Source organism: Pollachius pollachius (assembly GCF_949987615.1).
Source record: "Pollachius pollachius genome assembly, chromosome: 18".
NCBI lineage: Eukaryota > Metazoa > Chordata > Actinopteri > Gadiformes > Gadidae > Pollachius > Pollachius pollachius.
In genome coordinates, this window is record NC_136951.1 from 8,458,911 (window position 1) to 8,478,114 (window position 19,204).

The window sequence follows — 19,204 nt, forward strand, 5'->3', positions numbered from 1 at the left end:
TGTCCAATCAGGAGCCGGTAGGATGACTCATTCAGGGAAGGCTTGCAGAATAGTGGAACGAACCATTTGGAAGGAGGCAGTGTGTTTGATGGGAGCTGATGACCAGGGTTAAGGAGATACAAACAACATTAGAAATATGACATACATGGTGTTTATGGTATTATAATGTGAGAGCTAGAGGATGGAGAAGGTGAAAGATGTCTATGGTAGAAAGAAAAATAGGATACTAATGTTGACCACCCCTCCTTTGTCTTGATAACTGTTAAGTATTAAGGGTTATTTTTCAACATTCATATAAACGTTGGTACATTCATGCATTGCGGTAGCGTTTCACGCATCATTATAAAAGCCCGACATTAACATAAAAACTCGGCCCATGTGTTGCCTTTTGTCAACAATATATTATGTTGATTATATTTCTAAACATAATAAACACAAAACGATTTCCTGAAATCAATAGATGGTTTAAAATATATTACTGGGGAATAATCAAAATAAGCTCCTATATTCTACTTGTTTCCGTAGCTTTTATAATCAAACTGTATATACAAAGTATGCTGGTATTATTAATAAGAACTAGATGCAGTCATGCTTAGCTACATTATAATATTACAGTTGAAAGACCTCAAAAGATAGGATTATTGGATATAAATAGATCCAATACTATGTAATACCTGTCCTACCATGTCCTTCATGTGTATTCCTAATGCTGTTGATGTAATTATTATTATTATTATTATTATTATTATTTAATAACAGGCTGTGTCCAACCGATTTACCAACTTTTTGTCTGTTAACTTTTGGAGGCATTGCAGAGCGGAAGGGAGACAGGTAGGGAGGGGGAGACAGGTAGGGAGGGGGAGAGAGAGGAGAAGGGAGAGGGAGATAGAAAGGAGAGAGAGAGAGAAAGGAAGGGAGGGGGAGAAAGAGAGGGAGGGAGGGAGGGGAGAGAGAGGAAGGGAGGTGGAGAGAGAGAGGGGGAGGGAGGGGGAGAGAGAGAGAGAGAGAGGGGAAGGAAGGGAGGGGGAGAAAGAGAGAGGGAGGGAGGGAGGGGAGAGAGAGGAAGGGAGGTGGAGAGAGAGAGAGGGAGGGAGGGGAGAGAGAGAGAGAGGGGAAGGGAGGGGGAGAGAGAGAGAGGGGGAGGGAGGGTGAGAGAGAGAGAGAAAGGAAGGGAGGGGGAGAAAGAGAGAGGGAGGGAGGGAGGGGAGAGAGAGCAAGGGAGGTGGAGAGAGAGAGAGGGAGGGAAGGTGAGAGAGAGAGAGAGAGAGAGGGGAAGGGAGGGGAGAGAGAGGAAGGGAGGTGGAGAGAGAGAGAGGGAGAGAGAGAGAGAGAGAGAGAGGGGGAGAGATGGAGGAAGGAAGGGAGCGAGCGAGAGAGCATCCTCAGGCAGTGATGCTTCAGAGACCACTTCACTTGACTACTGTTGCCAGGTTACTAAAAACATTTGAAAAGCAAGAGTTATTTTCAAAGTAGAAACTAGCCAAATAATGAGACATAACGAATGCTATGGCAAAGACAGACACCAACACTTGGCAAATTATGTTTTGAGCTAGGTCATATGTTTTGATTTTGAACAACATAAGCTTGTATACTTATTGTATGGTGTGTTTTATCATACATCATGAATGGTTCACAAAGTACATCCATGTTCATATCAAATCGTATAAAAATGTGTTTTCTATTGCAACTAGACTATGTACCAATATGTATTTAAAGTATTAAAGTAATTGTAGTTCCAATTATTTTGCACATTATTAGAATGTACTGTACCATATACAGAACCAATTTTAAACAGTAATTCAAGTAGAAAAATATAGAAATAATAATAGTAATTAGTTCTGCTGTTCTTTTCCCTGAGGTGTACTACCTGAATGAATACAAAACACTTTGTACATAGCTATGTTTAGGCAGATATGTTTTTTAGGAAATATGCCCAATTGATACATCCAGCATAGTTCTTGTTGTGGACATTTTCGACTCAAAGATGTAAAACCTGCTGTTTCAAACACAAAACAATGTCAATGGGGCAAAATGTAGGTAGGTAAAGTTGTTTCTATGCTTAGCCTAGTGTCCCTTAGCAACAGTGACTTAGGGGGATTTACGTTTATCAGTAAACCAAACCAGGGATTATAAATTGTTTCCAGGTACATGCTTTCAGGAGTGTCCACTCAGAAGATGCATGACAGACTGATCAACTCCAGCTTACCAGATAGGTAGACCACCAGTGAACTCCTTCCAGCCTTTGGGAGCACTCCCACATTGGGACTGGTGTGTGACCTTATTTTGTTATCATCACCTGTGATTATATTAAAGGTGCAGTGTGTATATATGGAGGGTCCTCTTTATGGAGCCCACCAGGTTGCACAGACGTTTCTACAGTAGCCCAGACAAAGCGTAACGGCTCTAGAGAGATAACTGTAGCAATAAACCCTCCCACATGGAGGAACAATCAACAATCATAAACACTATACTACTTGTAAACTATAACCTACAGTTTTGCAGAATAAATAACTATTTACATTTGATAAATATATATCCAGGGAGGTCATCACTTGATATTTGATGCTGGCGACAATGACATCATTTTGGAAGTACCTACTGGCACCTTACAGGCCACTGTAGCTTCTCCTATTTCGTTGGAAAGGAAGAGGTCAGAGGTGGTTTTCAATGGGTTGCAATCTGCAACCTCACCACTAGATGCCACTAAATCCTGATCACTACACCTTTAACCCGTTTGCAATTATTGTGGTGCACCAGAATGGAGCTTAATGAAATGAATGGATAATGATAGCACTATTGACCAGCTCCGTGGGGGTAGGCTGAATGACCTTATACGTCACAGTTCGGTGCATGGATTTACACGGAAAATACACGGTATAAAATCAAATAAAACTGGCGTGCAAATTAATTAATGTAATGCCGAACTAATGTTAGATCCGCGATCTTCAGGGACAACTGAGACGCCTGAAAGGGTGCCGGCAAGTTCGAGCTACACACGCAATCCGTTGATTGGTCGACAGAATCGCACTTCCGTGAGAAAGGGGGATAATAATAAACACATTATCCGCGAGGTATTTCTCGACAACGGCGAAAGCTTCGTTTATTGAAGAAAATGACGCCCAAAAGTTTGCCGTCCTTCATGGTTGATCTTTGCTCATTGTGCGCGTTCTTCTTTTTCCTTGGATTTATTAGGAGGCTACACTATGTCGGGCTGCTATGAGGTCACAATGCTAACGTAGCTGCCGCGGCTATCGCGATCCAGTTTAACCCCCCCCCCATGGACATATTATAGAATGGACAGCGGATTCCAAAATGGCGCCCATTCATTCCTATGAAAACTGATCAATGTCGCAACACCAAGGAGAGATTTGCTTCCGCATCATGGGAGCCTAGCCACGCCCTAGTTCATGACGTACCGGATGCAGAAATATTCATTGTTTTCTAGCATTGTTAGCATTATAGCATCATAAGCAAGAGGTCTGAGCGATAGCAGTCGCATTGTTTTCCGACCATGGAAGTAAAAGTTTACTTCATAAATATGAAAGATTGCTCCATATAACACCAACAACATAGTAAATGTATGTGGGCATAGAAAAACAGTTCAGTACAGTTCAATGTTATTGCTTAAGAAACAGATTCCTTCCAACTATTTATAAAAAATGCATATATACAAATAAATGGTTACATATCGATCAGTCACGAGTTTGGAGTAGCCTACCCACATAAATAATGTAATGCACCAACATTGTTAACTGTCACACAGCTAAACAAGCAAATTAAAAATTAAATACTAACGCAACTGAAATGTTTATTAGGCTATTAACAATATTATGAAAATGATACCGTAATGCACCCGTTCTTTGTCCTTGGATCTTTTGAATAAATGGATCAATACATGGTGAATCGCAATGATCGCAAGCAGAGGAACGTGAGAGTCATTGAGCAGCAGCTGAACCAGTCTAAAAAATCCCTTTATCACTTAAACACTTTTAGTGATAAAAACCATCAACGTCATTCATGTTAAGTTAAAAAGAAAAACCTCGGACACGAGAAGTTAACGGAGCCGTGCACTAGGCCCTCTCGAATGCCAGGCCGAAACAACATTTGTTTCACTACGACTCCTTTCAGCTGCCCACCCCTCCTTCTCCAGCAAAATATAATAACATAAAACGGCTAATAAAACGCTTGAGGTGGCGTTTTGAAAATAAAAAACTTACATTTTTTAGTGAATGGCATAAAGATAATTATGAGCCTTTGATTGATATCCAGACATTTTTTGCGGAGACACATTCCTGTTCCCCACTTGTATTGGAGTGAACGGAGATATCTACTTCTGGGCCCCTTGAATCGAGGGACCCGTCCACAGCCCGCTTAAACAGCTGCAATACCAGGCTTGGACTGGTATTACCGAGCACCGGTGGATTGCGGAAGTATGCACTGTTCCCGGGGGCTTGCCCCTACCACCGCTTTATCCGAAACATATACAAGATTGGCAGTGAAATGGCCAATAGGGGGCAGTGTTGATCGTCTGTGGAGCTCCATTTACTAATCACCAACAGGCTGGTGTGAATATTACTATGTTATACCATATCATGGACATTTTAATTAGGTGGAAAGCACCACCTAAGGTGCATGGCATCTGTTGTTATTGCAGCTTTTCAGCTATTCACACCCATACCTTTTATTATGCTATGGTTTCCATATCATATTATATATCTATAATTATTGGTAACGTCTATATCTCTACAATTGATTGGTCAAATTAAAAAAAAAGTACCATCAGAAGATGCCCCCTTGAAACACAAAGGACACATAAAGGCCTCAGACAATCAAGTTTGTGAAGTTAAGTGTCAATAAAAGGAAATTGCTCAGAAACGCCATTATCACTTAAACCATAAATGGGATTCACGCTGAATCATTTTTGGACCCTTACCTCATGACCCCGGAGTGCCCGATCCTAGGTCACTAAACCCACGGTGTGAAAGTCGTCGTCGTCGTCTTTACCTCAGGACATAGTCGACCCGTGGCCATCTGTTCAAATATTTAGGTCAACTTTTGCCGCACGTGCAGAAGCGAGGCTTATCGGCCTTTTGTTTTCAATGTTGCCTCGACCAGTACAGTCCAAGCATTGCTGCAATAAAATGAAATGAAATTCGCCATGTTCCACTTACAACGTTCCTTTTAATTCTACGGATTGTAGAGTTTAATATATATATATCACACAGGACACGGTAATAGCTGATTGGAGGCCGAACTTGTTTTGAAAGAAAGCGCTTCAGCGACCTAGTTTTAGAGTTTGGCTAAACTGCGCCCTCTGGCGCCCATTTGTTCATTAAATTATTATTATATCTATAATATATATCAATATTGATTTAATAAACAAATGCGAGCCAGAGGGCGCAGTTGGTCTACGGTCATAATTATTGTATACCGCACATTAACTTTCTCAACAAAAAAGATTGTAAGAAATACAGTCTAGCCTGTAAATCCAACTTGGCTGTCCTGAAGACAACCTATAGCTGCAGCCCGAGCGTCTTAACCATGGACCTATTAAAGAAGATCTTAACCGATTCATGTTAATGTTTATGGAAATATTGGCCTGCACAAATGCAATTTGCCTTCAGTCTCGATTCGCCACAGAAATTAAAACTGTAATGCCACTTTAAATACAAACCGGTGTTCTTTCATACAAGATTAAACATGAGTATATGACTAAACTAAAGTTGACGTGCATTAGTTTGGTCTGGGATGTGTCTAAGCTTGTGTGTGGCTTCCTGTGCGTGCGTGTGTGCGTGCAGTTACAGCCATAGTATTTCTTTACAAACATAGACTATAGACAGAAACTAAAGTGTATGACCTTTAAACAGCATAAACTGGAGGCGTTGGTCTACTGAAGAACAAGACCCTGGTCCATTTAGCAGCAGCAATGCACGAACACATTCTGACCGTTGCCAATGCTACATAAATGTCGGTCCCATACTTTTATTTACCTTTACATGCGATTTCAAAATCGTTACCGACGTCATTAGCCGTCATCACACATGGGAGTGTGGTTTTAAAATGGGGAGCTTTAATCTGCATGGTACCAAGTACTACAGTCTTGTCACGACTGACTGAAGTGAGTGAACTTGGAACATGCAAATGCCCTCGCTCTTGATTAGTAACACCCTCACAAACTTCAATGAAAGGAGTTAACCAGGCTCCCAGTACGAAGGTAGGTCATTTCCACCGTTTATTTCTAATTTAAATGTAAATAATAGTTATAAGGCGAAGACGGTTAAGCAAAAGCAGCAGGTTTTGATGAGCAAGCAACTTATGACCACAGTCTTATCAAAACCACATTTTAACAGAAACCAGCACGGCTTATCTATGAGCTAGAACTACCGGCCAGGGGTGGAAGTACGATCACCCAATTAGATCCAACCGGAAGGTTGCTAGTTCGTTCCCCGGCTCCTTCTAGCTGATGTCACCTAACCCTCATTTCTCCCGATGAGTTGGATGTTGCCTTGCACTCTGCCGTGTGTATGTAATACTGGGTTGGTTGTTTCCGGCACATTTAGTGCATGAATAGTTGGAAGTCACTTTGGATAAAAGTGTCTAAAAGTAAACTTAAACACTCTTAAAATACAGCTGTACCAGTAAGGAGTGCATAATCAATATAATCATATTTAACAGCTCTGTTAACTTGAAAAAACTAATTGTGACCGTAAACAGTAATTTGATTGAACATTTTTATTTGTGACCTATAAAGAAACAACCTGTTGCAACCCGTGACAAAAGAAAAATTCGGAACTTTGCATCAGAGCCTCAATCAATAATTATACATTGTTTAAAAATCGTCCAACCCTTAGCAAGTGACGATAGTACTCAAGAAAAGCAAGATTGACGTCAAGTGAATATTAAGATTATGTCATTCATCCCACAATACAATCAAAAAGTGAAAATGTGTTATTGTTTCTATCACACGTACATGACACAGTGGTGCTGAAGGACGGTGAAGCAAGAGAAAGGTGTAAACTTTACACATAGGGTGCTTTCAACACATTAAGACCGATTTTCTGTGATTGCCTTTGCTCTCCGACTCAGAACTTATATTGCTTATTTTTTCAGTCAAAAACTGATATTACTTCCAAGAAAAAAAAGAATGAACAGACTACAAATGAATTATTAATGAAAGTTAAGTAAGTGAACCGATTCATCTATTATACAATTAACGATAGATCATATACCCTCATATTAAAAAGGCCCCTTCTTTCACCACCAGGGGTCATGTTGACGAGCCTTTACTAGCCATTTAATGTGCAAGGTTTCCATCTGGCTGGAAGCAGCAGAGTGGTGGACTGGATCAACCGGATTGAGTTGAACCGTCCGTCTGGGTGGACACGCCACAAAGTGACGGATGGGGAAAGGGCTTGAAATGGCCGATCAACCTCACACCTAGTGGTAAAACAAGGGGCCTTTAAGGCAACAGCTAAGTCCTTTCCCAAGAGTATCCAGCACAGCGTGAACACCGGGGGACCCCTTAACAGAACACGGGGTGTCAGAATAAGGCCTATGCATTCCACAGGGCCTTATCGAGACTTTGCTGACATCACAATGCGTCAAGCTGTGACATCGTAAGGCCCGCTGGTACACCAACGTCCAGGACTCTGGACGTGAACAATGTGTTGCTCAGAGGATGGTGGTGATGTAATGCACGAGACATCCTCACAGGGCTCCATGGCCGTCGCAGCGATCCTGAAGACAACAAAGGAGTTCAGATCTTTGAAAAGCTAATTACAAGTAAGGCTGGGAACAATACAAAGCATCACTAACTACTACAAAAAAAAGGCATCAAACGCGTTTTTAAAAGGGTGGGAATAGCTCTCAAATGTATCAAGCTAGGAACTAGAGACAATAATTATATTTCTTCAAACCAAAGAAGTCGTGTGTAACTATGACCCAATAACGCAACCCCCATTGCAATGTCCTCATTAAGCAGTTGCCCAAGTCTGCACTTTTGGTCCAGAGTAACTTGGACTAGTGGTCCAATGAGCCCAGTGGGACTCCTCAGACCTGAAGGGGGTGCCTCTCATCAGGACGTAGACCTACCCAGGCGTTCTCCCATCGTTTGAGCAGGTGCTCGTGCTCCGTGAGTGCTCCCCTCCACTGGGTCAGATCTCTGGCCGGAACGCTCTCCTGATCTGTGCAGCAGGCAACCGGAAGGAAACATAACTACATGAATGCATTAGCACAACTCCCGAACCCATCACCGTTATATTTACCATGCTCTTACTTCATCGTGAGCTGTTTTTACCCAGTTAAGTCACAGGAGTGACAAGAATAAGTACAGGACAAGAAAAACAATTTATTAAGAATAATTTGACAAGGCAATATCCGAAACAGCAATGGATATCCCTCCTATCGGTTATTTATCCCTCTCTTGCCGTTAACCCCATTTACCTGAAAGTCCCAACCCCTCTCTTTTCTCCACTAATCCCATGTAACAGAAAGTCCTGCACTCTCTTTTTGCCGCTAATCCCATATAACAGAAAGTCCCGCCCTCTCTCTTTTCGTGGCTAATCTTATAACAGTAAATCCCTTCCTCTCACCAATCACGCAGATTCAGAGCAACCCATTCCAGGTGCTATCCACGGTGAGCCGGGGAACAAGGTCAGTTCTCGCCCCAGTACTCCCAGTACACCTGATGACCATTGGTCAGCCCAAGGACCCTCCTCCTCCTCACCTCCAATGGGAAGGCGGAGCTCCACGTCAGACATGTCACTGCCAGCGCCGGCCTCGGCCACACAGCTGTAGTAGGCGTCCTTGATGAGCGGCCCCCCCTTCAGCCAGCTGCTCACCAGCACCTCGCTCTGGCCCAGCTGCAGGCGGTACTCCATGATGGGCGTGTCCATACTGTGTCCATTGATCAGCCAATGAACACGAGTGTCGCTCGGGCCTGGGATGGATGCGATTGGACAAGCCATGACTCATTGCATAAACAAAAAACGAAAACACAACCAAAAAAATATAGAGGATTCTTGAGTTGAATAGGACGTGCGTGAAGGTGCAATACTTGCCTTGGCTGTGTCCTTGGTGATATATGTTGGTTTCAACACACACTGCACTGCTTTGTTAATGGGAGCCATCAGGATTAGATCATGCATGGGTCAGTTACTTGTCGGTACCAACGAAAGACTCAAGCTAATTAGCATCTGATTATAGATGAACTCGATGCATTTCTCTGCCACATTGAGTGGAATGACCCAGGCATACTATAAACTATAGACTCCTCACACAAGTTAATGGATCGTTTTTAGTTCTTGTTACATGTAACTGTTTCCAAAAGGAGTAACCAAAGAGGTGAAAAGGACACAGGCAGCAGCATCTCTTGTAAAAGGCACATTTTTATCACACTGCTGTTTGGTTGACTCAAATTGATCCCAACTGATTGATGAAAACTATTTTTGCCGTTCAAACCATCCGAAGTAAACCCTTGCGGTCATTGAAACCATTTACAATATTTCTTTATTCAGCTTAAGACCAAATAAATACAAATAAAGTTGATTTGACTGATTTTAAACTGAAAGACAAAGTCAAGTATTTGAAAACATTTGAATGTAACATTTATTCAATTCCCCTACAGCAGTATTCAAGATTTCCGAGAATCTATGTACATATTTAAAGGTATTATTTTCTCCATATATACAAATATATTTACACTTGTTTACAGGCACAAAGTTCTGGATAAAGTGTTGAAAAGAATATGATACAATGAGTCTCTATTCTTGAACATAAAAAAAAAAGAAGCAATCCAGAAAAGTCCACCTCAAATGTCCCCGGACTCTCGGGCCAAAAACAAAGAGGACTCGTAGGTTAGTAGCAAATCAAGACTGCAAACCAGAACAGTGGGACGCTGGCAGAATAAACGATGACTTCCGCCAATTCTTGAGTACATTGACACATCTGCCCCTTGTTTAGGTTTTATCTTGCGCGCGCACACACACACACACACACACACACACACACACACACACACACACACACACACACACACACGATTGGCAATGTAGAAGGAAAATGCCATGCAAGAAAAAGAGGAGAGAAGTGATTAGAAAAGTAAATGGGGGGGGGGGGGGGCTACCAGGGCATCAACCTGCACTCAAGTTCCTTAGGGATGCAGTTAACGGTTAAAAGGTTTAACAGTTAACGGCTGGAGCTGGCTCGGGCAGTGGGTCAAAGGTCACAAGCACCACTCACCGAGGGCCAGGCAGAAAAGCAGGAAGGCCTCCTGGGCGTGCAGCCCCCAGGCCTGGTCCTTCAGCAGGGGGGGCAGCAGCCTCACCTCCGCCTCCCCGCCTCCCGCCACACCCACGCTGGGCTCGGAGGGGGAGGAGGGCATGGAGGAGGAGGAGGAGGAGGAGACAGAGCGAGTGCTACCTTCAGAAGACAGGGACGTGGAGGAGGAAGAGGTGGCCGGGGCTGTGAGGGAAGAAAGGGGATGGGGGGGGGGGTGACGGAGACGGAGGAGAGAGGAGTGAGGACAGCTGACGAAGAGGAGGGGACGTGCGAAAGGGAGGGAGAAGAGGTGGGGGGTGACAGAGAGATGAAACTAGCAGAATAGGAGATGCAGTGATTTGAGTCATGCATCAGTGGAAGCATCAGTTAAATAATAGCTCTCTGGGAATACTCTAATACTTAAAGCTCAATTAAATTAAAAAGGACAAAAATACAAAAAATAAGATTGTATCCCAGGCTCATATTTCAGGAAAAAATGAGAGGTTCATCAAGCATGTGGTCTTAAATTAGACGCGTTATGTATGGTTATTGTCACACCATACTGGGGAATGGGAATCGTTAATATGGCACAGCCCAACAACTCCGGGACGAACAGTTGAACGCCCTTCTTCAGCATGTCAGACGTCACGCGTCAGTGACTCTCTCAAAGTGGTTCCAATCCTCTTTAAGTCTTTTGCATTTTTCGGTTCAAATGTTATCAAGCGGTCAAAGTGTCCCCTGTCCATATTTTTGGGATATCCCCTAGTTTCACGCACACACACGAATACGTCAAAGAGGTTAAATCCTTCAAACGCACGATTCCTCCTCCTCTTCAGTTGTGGTCTCTGGTGTTGACATCCTCTGTACCGTCGGTATCGCTGATCGCTGCGGCCCACAGACATCGTGCTCAAAGGTGACAACATTCAAGATAGGAAACGCGGGTACGACCCCCCCGTACCAAAGCCCACTCAGTCCCTCATGAGTCACAGATCACACTAGGGGTGGTTTGAAAACACGCCGCTCCCCTGAATATCTGGTAGCCCCAAAGGATCTACAATAAGTTTACAAAAGAAAAAAGTATCAAGACGCGGGCCCCAACACTGTACAAAGTTAACATGGCTCCAATCTGGTCAACATTAATTTAACTTACCAATTTGGTAAACAAATGTTTCCAATTTGGAATTTAACTAAAAATCTTTTTATAGCTGGACTACGGTCATCGGTTGTCCAACGATCCGTTGGTTCTACCGGAGAGCTGAGGGGGAGGCAAAACACTTGAGTGTGCCACCGTCGGCATCGGCCATATTTTCACATTCCTACCTCGAAAGGAAACAGCTTGTAGAGTCCGACGCTCTGTAAATACTTTCTGTGCTCGGCATGGGGGTGAAAGAAAAACAAAGACAAAAGATTTTTTCGCGCTAGCAGCTCGGTTCGTCCGCGTCGGCAAACTCGATGTGCTGCGAGTCCGAGTCCACGTCGAAGGGCTTCTCGCTGGAGGGGCTGTCGCTGCCGCCGCCGAACCCGTGCGACGCGATCTTCCCGTTGCCGCAGTCGGGCTCCGTCTCGTAGCCCGTGTCGCGGAGCGCGCGCAGCTGGCTCTGGGTGGTGTTGGTGGCGGTGGTGTTGGCGGTGGGGGTCGGGCTGCCGTTCTGCTGGCCCTCGGGCCGCGGCGCTAGCTTCAGCTTCTCGCCGATCGGGGGCTCCATGAGGCCGCCCTCGCAGGCGCGGTACTCGGGCCGCGGCGGGGCCTTGTGGCCCCCCACCAGCGCGGCCCGCAGCCGCAGACAGGGCGCCGGCAGGTAGCGCATGTAGCAGTTGTAGGCCAGCGCCGCCAGGAAGAGGAAGAAGAAGAGCAGGAAGAGGCAGAGGAGCGCCGCCGCGTTGCCCCGCTGCAGGTACTGCGCCGAGGGGTCCCGCGTCTCCGGGCCCCCGGGGGCCTTGGAGCTGGGGTTGAGGTGGTGGTGCCGGGGCTGCAGCCGCAGCGTGCTGCCGCCGGGGGGCGGGGTTAGCGGGGAGTCGGTGCGGGGCTGGGGGGGCGGCAGCGGGGGTGAGAGGTGGGCCGGGGTTAGCGGGGAGGGCCCCGGCGTGTTAGCGTTACCTTCGGGGAAGGGGTCGCCGAGCGGGGCGCTGCGGCCCAGGTCCTTCAGGGGGCCCCGGGGGGGCGGGGCGGCCAGCCCCAGGGTGTAGGCGGCCACCTGCCGGCTGAAGTTCTTGCCGGCGGCCGGGGCCCACTCCAGGGACCAGCACTCGTAGCGGCCCTGGTCCTCGGGGGCCACGCTGTAGATGAGCAGGCCGCCCTCGCCGATGAGGTGGAAGCGCGAGGCCTCGGTGAGCGCCGAGCCGTTGAGCCGCCAGGACACCAGCGCCAGGTTGGAGGGCGGCGCGCACGGGAGCTCCGCCGAGCTGCCCGGGCGCACCAGAACACGCCCGTAGTCCCGGGGGGAGAGCGCCGCCACTGGGGGGGGGGGGGGGGGGTGACGATGTTAAAGGTCCCATATTATATTATATACATTATATGTATAATATATACACTATATATATATATACTATATTATACATATTATACCACCAGGTGTGAGTGGGATTAGCCGTTACGAGCCATTTTCAAAATCGGCCTCTTCTGACATCAAAAGTGGGCGCGTCCACCTAGATGTTTGACGGACAGATGAGCAGTGGTTGCTACAGGCCACTGGGTAGGCTGGTGGACTGATCTATCCAGGGTACATATAGTTGGACACGCTCACTTGATGATGTCAGAAGAGGCAGATTTTCAAAACTGCGTTATATTTCAAATACGGTAAGTCCCTTCCTCTCACCAATCACGCAGATTCAGAGCAACCCAGGTGTAATCCACGGTGAGCCGGGGAACAAGGTTAGTTCTCGCCCCAGTACTCCCAGTACACCTGATGACCATTGGTCAGCACAAGGACCCTCCTCCTCACCTTCAATGGGAAGGCGTTGGTATAATATAAAACCTGGGGGTATATGTCACCTTGTGGTTCTTTGTTCTCTTTCAAATGTCGTAAAGAGATTTTTCTTTTAAATTTGATTACTGCCTATGTAAAGCAATAATGGCCCTGGTGTGAAGGGTGCCGTTTAGAAAGTATTGCCTTGTTAGTAAGGAATCTGTCTTCATAAGGAGTCAAGAAAGTTTTCCACCATCATTTGGCGTGAGTTCCATCATCCAGCAAGACCAGAATGTTGAATGTCTCGTGTGCATCCAGTCATGCATCTTCTCTTACCTGCAGGACAGGAATCTGCGTCACCTTTCAAACTCTGGATCAGACCCCTGAAATGACAAAGAGCAGTGTGCTTAAAAAGGTCAGTAGGAGGAGCACCAAAAGAACAAAGGCTGACTGAGGTGAACGAGATAAATGAACCGGTTGTGGAAGTCTACAAGAAATAAACTGCATGGTGAACTTTAGGATTTACAAATCAAACTGAAAAAAAATATTCATGATTATTTGATGATGCTCAAAACAGGGGATACTTCATTGTTAATATTAGCTTTAGGTCATGTTCAGCTGCTATACAAAGCTTATTCATTTCTGAAATGCATCAGATTTGACTGCAGATAGAGAAACGTTTCCCAGTGTCTCCAGCGTAGAGCGAACCGCTCTTAACAAGTATAGACTCACTTCTGCGTTAGTTTTGGGTGGTCGAGTATATTGACGCAGGTCGAAGAGCGAGGGTCCCAGGCACAGTAGGGGTCCCGGGCCAGCACACACTGGTCACATGACAGGTACTTCCCACAGAAGGCGGTGGGGGATTGGACCACGCCGGAGTCTGACCCGGCGTACAGGGAGCGGGTCTGTCCAAGGTACACATCCATGTTAGTATCAACCATACTGTACTACGGCAGCAAAGTCCCTCTGCACCTCACTTCTGTCTGTAGAGGGTACTGGTGTAGTAAGCTGTGAACCAGTGATACAGTCCCTAGGTGGATAAAGCATTCTATATTTATATTCCTTTATTTATTCAGCTATCATCCCATCAGTTATGTTCAGACGGAACAACATCTAAAGCGTGACTCAAATGGCTTTTGAAAGAGGGTTGCAATGTGTTGCTTTGTGGTACTTATAGTTGTGTATTAAGAGGGAAACACAATAAGTATATGTCACATATACAAACTAGAGCAAAGTCACAGATTACCAAAATATCAAACGGCATAGACTGCCATAGGTGGCGCCAAAGAGAACAAAAACAGAGCTTCGAGACTGCCACTTAAGGACACAGACGCATTGCATGAGTGCACACACATTTCCCACCGTGAATCACGGTCGGGAAAATCCCCAGTTCCCTGCGCCCAGAGTGAGTCACGGCGTCCATTATATATAGACGTTCATATACATAATATATATATATCTACTTCCTCTGACCTCGGAGGACAACAGCAGGTTCTTGATGGCCCCGCCGCTCTTGATCAGCTGGATCTCCTCCACCATGTGCACCTCTCCCTCATCCAGGACTGACTTATGCAGGACGCCGGTGTCTAGAGGGACAGACGGAACCATCAACCCCCACACACAGGAAACTAGGGCTGGACCATTTGGGGAGTAAATTGCGAGTGCAATTTAATCTGCAATTTTTTTAATTGATTCTGTATTATTCCTCGATTCTGTATTATTCACAAAAAAAGCAATAAATCATTCTTTAGTTTGACCAACACAACATTGGATGCAGTCAACATATAAACTGCTCTTTCCTTTAGGCCAGGCCTATGTGTTGAGATTAATTGATACAACATCTTTATTTAACTATTGAATTGTAAAAGAAAAATAAATACAAATCTTAGTCAGTAAAGGTAACAAATCACACCATAAAAATATCACAGCCTTTGCGATTTGCATATCGCGGTCCATTACATGGCGATGTCGGTTTGAATTCGACTAATCGTCCAGCCCGACATGAAACCGGCAATCACTCAAAACCCCTAAACACTGTCTCGGGGGGGCGTTTACGAGCGAGCTGCACCCACCGGTGCCGGTGAAGATGACGTCGTAGGTGCGTCCGTCCAGCGCTGTCACCCGCTCCACGGCGATCTGGGTGTAGTTGAGGTCCTTGGTGATGAGGTGGGGCCGCCCGCCTACGGGCAGAACAGGGTCCTCCAACAGGGGGTGGTCTTTGACGAACTGCAGCGTCTTGTCGGGCAGGTGCAGCGAGCTGTTGATGTTCTCCTGCCGCATGGCGTTGTCGATGCACTGGGGGGGGGGGATTTGGTGTTTACGTTTTATATAGAGGATGAACCGGTGGTGACGCAATCACTGAATGTGGAAGGCTGAGTAAGACGAGGAGTCTTTAAATCATTGTAGCTAACGTGATCTCTTATGACATTTGGGTCCGATTTTATATCACTCAGTTTCTGGGAAGAATTTGTGAAAGTTGTACTTTAAAATGTGGAACGCTCAAACCAATTATTTGATATTGAATTTTATATAGAATATCAATGTGCTTCATGCAATTATTTGAAGTTCATTGGTTATGAAAACTTGGTGACGCAACCGTTTAATGTTGGGACTTTTAACTGTGTCAGAACACACAGTTCAAACCACCCATGTACAGTATATGTCAAAAGGATTATGTCATTGACTCTATATCTCTCATACAATTAACACAGAAGTTATGAAACTACATCATCCATCAAGACAGAATAGGGTTTGAAAATCAGAAGGCATTATGGGAGATTTGTTGGAGAGACACTCCCACTTTGAGGTTTAGTACTGTAAATTCCTAAACCAACGTACCATGACCTAGGCTAATGAAAAAGTTGTTTGGCCGCTCCTCGCATGAGAAAAACGCTGTGGTAGTTTAAAAAACAACAGTGTCTTCCCTCGATGAATGAAAAAACAAAAACATTCCTACTACCAAGACAAAAACCAACATTCCGGTTCTTGGAGGGGATTGTGACGTCACGGTCAGCAAGCCCAATAAGTTAGTTATTGAGACTTTTTTGGGGGGGGGCTATAAAGAGAGGTTCTCTTACCGCTCCGGGCCGTGGCGACGGGGTGATGCCGTTGTAGCGGACCCACTTGGTGTGGGACTGCTCCACCGTGGCCTTCTGCATGTACTTCCCCTTGGAGAACACCTCGTCCACCAGCGCCATGTTGTACACACACACGGCCGAAAGGCCCACGTTGCCCCTGGTGGTGGGAGGAGGGAGAGGCAGAGAGAGGGAGACGATAAGGAATTGGTTTAGAAGGAGAGAGAGAAAAGGTGTGGGAAAAAAAGTACGATTATTTTAATGATATGTTTTATAATAAATATGGTATCCAACTATTGTGAGGACGCATCCTGTCATGTCACCATGGGAGTAGATTAGGAATACGGTCGATGAGTTTCGGTAATACAAGACATCTCTAGTGTATTCCCAAAGCACTACTTACAGCATGCAGATTCAATTCCATGAGTCCTTTTAAGAGCTGTCTGAATCCTCAATATGCCATTTAATAACCTCACGGCCGGGCATTAATTTCCTTTAGCTCTCCTCACCCCCCTCCCCTCGACTAGTTGGATAGGGTGTGTCTGTCTGTCTGTCTCTGTGTCTATGTGTGTCTCTCTGATACACAGATGGAAATACCCTTAGTGTAAAAACCCTGGATGGGAAATGAACATGTTTCATAAAGGAAATTAAAACATCCATCCACAAAATGAAGACACTTTTGTTGATACAAAAACACAAAAACAGCAATATAGTACATCAAGGGAGTGTGAGCTGTGCATATGATACAAGATGCATTATGTTTTTATTCTAAAACAAGGGAACAAGGCCGAGGCTAGCTGAATGTAGAGTTGATACATGCTCATTTGATAATGACGTGACATGAATAATAACTTTCATATTACAGTTAAAACACCGCTAAAATTCTTAATAAAACATAAGAGGAAGAAGAAGCAGAAGCAGAAAAAGCAGAAGCAGAAGAAAATAAATAATCGTAATTATAATAATCCTAAATATAACCCTACTGACCACTGGGAGGTGAAGACGGCGTAGATGAGCGTGTTGCGCCAGTCCTCCGCCTCCAGCACGAACACGTCGTGCACCACGTTGAACACGAAGTTGAGCTCGGGCATGGAGCACACCAGCTTGGCCTTCAGGAAGGACGTCCACTTCTTCTGCAGCGTGCGCTGACCTCCCAGGTCTCCCTATAGGTGGGGGGCACAGACTTTACTATAGACTGGTGGTGCTTAGTGAGGTTCCCCCCGTCACTGTAAAGCGCTTTGGGACTTTAAAAGCGCTATATGAATTCAAATGATTATTATTATTATTATTATTATTATTGGTCAAATGCTCATTGAATTCGGGCAGAGGGAGGGCGGGAAGAATAATAATAATAATAATAATAATAATAATAATAATAATAATAATAATAATAATAATAATAAAATGAATACATTTTATTTCAGGGCACCTTTCAAACACTCTCAAGGTCGCTTTACAGTTAAGCCAGCATAATACAATCTAAAAACAATGCAACATATTTGTTAATTTGGCTGGTGGGTGGGGCCAAGTCGGAGTGAGAGAGTGAGCTGGAGCGATTGAGGGATAGAGAGAGAGAAATTGGGGAGCAAGAGATGAAAGGGGGTGAAGGAAAAACGAGTTGTCTGGAATAAGGAACTAAAAAACCCCATTGACTTTAATTAACCCATTCGTGGAAGCATGCATGGATACATAGTTCAATGTTTCAGCAAAAGCATGTAGTGACATTGATAGATCTGCGGACTAGTGTAGGTCCTTGCTTTGTTTAGGGAGATGTTTGGGCGAAAATGTTCACGATAAGATCAAACAGTGACAGTGTGTGTGGAGCGGGACTATGGGTGTGTATAGTGTGCGGTCCTGTCAAGCCTCACATGTAGGGCATTAGCTCTGCAGCCAGGGTCAAGACCCCTAAGGAGCTGGATTCCAACAGGGCCAACCCATGCTAGGAATGTACTCCCTCGCGGTATTGTAAGACGCACTGGATGAAAGTGTCTTTGCAACGCCTGATATGCTGGTGCATTATTTAAATGGGTTCGCGGCTGGCTTCTCGGTTGTTGCTTATCTATACTTCGGAATTGCTGCTCTCGTGAGTCATTCCTCTACGTTCCTAAAATAAGTAGTTCGATGAAAGCCAACCGCATGCACGCACACGATACACAAAACAGAAACACACGCAACACACACACACAAAAGCCATAAATGACACACAAAGAAACGACACTCAAACACACAAACACAGAGAAACATGACACACAGACACCCCCATCCCCACAAACAAAGAGGTATATAAAGCCAGGGGAGGGGAGGGGGGGGCGTGACGCAGGACATGGATGACGTGCATAGTGACGTGCGCGCTGACGTGCACGCTGACGTGCGCGCTGACGCGCCCGGCGACCGACCTTGCAGACGCGGGCCACCCGGGGAATGAAGAGCTTGCCGAAGAACTCGTACTCCACGGACACCTCGGTGAAGAAGTAGTAGATCTTGTCGCCCTCCCCGGCGGGACCCCCGCCCTCCCGGATGACGTCCGCGAACACGAAGCTGGGCTCTGAGGGGGGGGGGGGGGGGGAAAGGGGTTGTGACTCAGCACCTCCGTAAAGGTAGCATTAAATCATCCCGTACACACGATGGTACGTCTGTGTACGTGACTTTGTGACTAATACGCTGAATTAAAGACTTCAGAATCCTGGAGATGTTATCCTTTTTCACAGTAGTAGGTTAAGGGCTTTACAGCATTTAGGTGCAAGGAAGGCAAAGTACTCAGCTGGATTAATTAAAGATAAACAAAATATTAAATACTATGAAATATTATTTTATTATGAATCTATACAAAATATTAAATACACACAGTATACTAATAAGAAAGGACAGGTGGAGAGCCCTGCCTTAATGCCAATGTCATGTTTCTTGCCAAAATGGAAAGGATTTTTGATTGGCTGCGCAGGGTGGCACGGGGTCATGTGACGCTGA

General features: G+C 45.3%; 2 protein-coding genes across 4 annotated transcripts in view; both read right to left on the reverse strand.

The window, feature by feature from the left end:
• Positions 1-6,749: 6,749 nt before the first annotated feature.
• LOC307089412 (uncharacterized protein) lies at positions 6,750-9,280 on the reverse strand. Its single transcript, XM_079755694.1, has 3 exons — positions 8,726-9,280; positions 8,092-8,183; positions 6,750-7,737 (listed from the first exon to the last, which is right to left on the reverse strand). Exons 1-3 carry the CDS (start codon positions 8,964-8,966, stop codon positions 7,708-7,710), a joined length of 363 nt encoding a protein of 120 aa, XP_079611820.1. The 5' UTR covers positions 8,967-9,280; the 3' UTR covers positions 6,750-7,707.
• A 1,110-nt stretch (positions 9,281-10,390) lies between these two features.
• sema4d (sema domain, immunoglobulin domain (Ig), transmembrane domain (TM) and short cytoplasmic domain, (semaphorin) 4D) overlaps positions 10,391-19,204 on the reverse strand; it is a 33,599-nt gene continuing 24,785 nt past the window's right edge. For all 3 annotated transcript variants that reach the window (XM_079755693.1, XM_079755691.1, XM_079755692.1), the window contains 8 exons: positions 18,634-18,782; positions 17,225-17,400; positions 16,241-16,397; positions 15,236-15,458; positions 14,637-14,749; positions 13,896-14,068; positions 13,500-13,546; positions 10,391-12,712 (listed from right to left, as the gene is read on the reverse strand). In XM_079755693.1, coding sequence (XP_079611819.1) covers positions 11,676-12,712; positions 13,500-13,546; positions 13,896-14,068; positions 14,637-14,749; positions 15,236-15,458; positions 16,241-16,397; positions 17,225-17,400; positions 18,634-18,782 — 2,075 coding nt within the window. In that variant the 3' untranslated portion in view covers positions 10,391-11,675. The remainder of the gene's footprint in view (positions 12,713-13,499; positions 13,547-13,895; positions 14,069-14,636; positions 14,750-15,235; positions 15,459-16,240; positions 16,398-17,224; positions 17,401-18,633; positions 18,783-19,204) is intronic.

Excerpts from the sequence above, each read along its gene's own strand:
- LOC307089412 (XM_079755694.1), bottom strand. The coding sequence starts at position 8,966 with ATGGCTTGTCCAATCGCATCCATCCCAGGCCCGAGCGACACTCGTGTT. Across the intron at positions 8,184-8,725 it reads GCTCCGCCTTCCCATTGGAG|ATCAGGAGAGCGTTCCGGCC; the intron begins GTGAGGAGGAGG and ends CCTGCTGCACAG. Across the intron at positions 7,738-8,091 it reads AACGATGGGAGAACGCCTGG|GATCGCTGCGACGGCCATGG; the intron begins GTAGGTCTACGT and ends TGTTGTCTTCAG.